The sequence below is a fragment of the Meleagris gallopavo genome, unplaced genomic scaffold (genome assembly GCF_000146605.3).
Source record: "Meleagris gallopavo isolate NT-WF06-2002-E0010 breed Aviagen turkey brand Nicholas breeding stock unplaced genomic scaffold, Turkey_5.1 ChrUn_random_7180001847165, whole genome shotgun sequence".
NCBI lineage: Eukaryota > Metazoa > Chordata > Aves > Galliformes > Phasianidae > Meleagris > Meleagris gallopavo.
Window position 1 is genome coordinate 2684 of NW_011114898.1, and position 1915 is coordinate 4598.

The window sequence follows — 1915 nt, forward strand, 5'->3', positions numbered from 1 at the left end:
TGCTCAGGACTCACTTCTGGGCCTCGATCTGGCTGGAGCGTGCCTGGAACCTCTGTTCTCTCCCCGCTGCCTCCTGCAGCTCCCTCTCACGCCGCTCACGCTCCAGCCGCTGCCGCTCCTCCTCCGCGCGCCGCTTCTCCTCCAGGCGCCGGTTCTCCTCATCCTTCTGTTGGGTGCAGGCCCCGCCTCAGCCCACTGTGCTCCGCCACGCAGCCCGCAGTGCTGCACTGCAGCCCTCACCTCGGCTTTGGCCCAGAAGTGGTCCTTGTTGACTCGCTTGATTTCAGACATGGCGTTGGTTTTCTGGTAGACGGAGCCCTGTGCGGGGCGGACAGCGGTGGGGTCAGAGCAGTGCTGCACAAGTGACTTTTTTGCATCCCCCTGCAGAAATGCGCTGACCCCGTTGCTTTGTGCTGCTTTTGTTAGGGATCGCAGCGCGGTTGGGTCGGAAGGGACCTCACAGCCCATCATTCCCCGCATCCCTGCTCCACCTGACCACACAAAAAGTTGCTCTCCATCTTGTTTCTACCTCCCTGTAGGTCCTGCTGGACAGGGATCTGCCCCATAGGACCCACCCAACAGCAAAAGGCACCGCAGTCCCACCCCGTGAGAGCCCCAACACCAGCATCAAACCATCTCCCCATACTCAGTGACGTCATCCCAGCCCAGACTCACCACAGGGCCTTGTGGCCCGGCGTCCTGGAAGCGGCTGCTCTCTTTGTGGAAGCTGTAGTTGGCCCCCGAGGCCTTGGCCACCTTCTGCATGATGAGCTCGGGCTCCACATCCTCCTCCGCTCGAGCGTTGATGGTGACGTGGGCACCCTGCATGGGGACATCAGGCTCGGGGTAGCACCGAAGTGGCTTCCACAGGGGACAGAACGGGGACAGCAGGAGCCAAGCAAACCTTCAGGAAGCTGGCAACGGTGCTGACGTGGTTGGCACAGGCTCCTTTCCGCACATCATTGACGCCTTCACCCGTCTGCGTGGAGAAGCAATGGCAAACCAGCAGAGGAGCAATGGAAGAGCGATGGAAGAGCGATGGAAGAGCGATGGAAGAGCGATGGAAGAGCGATGGAAGAGCGATGGAAGAGCGATGGAAGAAGAGCAACAAAGTACCAATGGAAAAGCAATGCAGAAGCAATGGAATGGAAGAGCAGTGAAAGAGCAGTGGCACCACGAGCCCCACCCCAGCAGCTCCTTTCCAGCCCTTTGATTTGGGATGTCCCACACGTCCCCATCCCAGCTCACCCAGTTGACGAGGACGTATTTGGGCAGGCCGGAGTTGGGGTCCTTCACCCTGCAGAAGGCGTACATCACCTTGCCGCTGTTCAGCTCCTCCACCATCTCCTCCAGGCCGCCCTCTGCACCGGGACAGGAGCAGGGCTGGGCCCGGGGACATTGGCCACGTCCTGGCCATCCCTCGGTGTCCCCGGGGCCGCAGGGAGCGCGAGTGGCACCAGGAGGTGCCCACGATTCCCAGCATCCCCCCAGCACCGCGTGCACGGGACCCACTCGGGAACGGGGAAGCCCACAAAAACACGCTCGCACCCCCAGACCGTTCCCCAGAAACGTCCCTAAAGCGGGAGGCGGCGGTGTCACAACGGCCAGCCCCAAACCCGGACCCCCCCACACAGCAGGAACGGGGCTTCAACCTCCCGGGCGGCAACCGAAAGGAGTCATGGGGCGGAGGGCGGGCCGGGCCGGCGCCGCTTCCCCATTTCCGAGGAAGGCGCCCAGTGCTGGGGCCCCGCTCACCCCCGCTGCCGGCCACGCGCAGGTCGTTGCTGTTGCCTTCATAGGTGAACAGAGCCCTGTGGGACGGGGGGGGCTGAGTCGCGGCCCCCACCCCCGAAGCCCCGCACCCACACATCCCGAGCCCCGACCCGCAGGCACGCAATGAGCCCCACGCTCTAAA

General features: G+C 63.4%; 1 protein-coding gene across 1 annotated transcript in view; it reads right to left on the reverse strand.

Annotated features, from left to right (window-relative positions):
- Positions 1–1909, reverse strand: part of DBNL (drebrin like) — a 4586-nt gene extending 2677 nt beyond the window's left edge. Inside the window, exons 1-6 of the mRNA XM_010726638.2 lie at positions 1756–1909; positions 1249–1361; positions 905–979; positions 676–822; positions 241–318; positions 15–166 (exon numbers count right to left, since the gene is read on the reverse strand). Of these exons, the coding sequence (XP_010724940.1) occupies positions 15–166; positions 241–318; positions 676–822; positions 905–979; positions 1249–1361; positions 1756–1870 (680 nt within the window). The 5' untranslated portion in view covers positions 1871–1909. The remainder of the gene's footprint in view (positions 1–14; positions 167–240; positions 319–675; positions 823–904; positions 980–1248; positions 1362–1755) is intronic.
- Between the last annotated feature and the right edge of the window lie 6 nt (positions 1910–1915).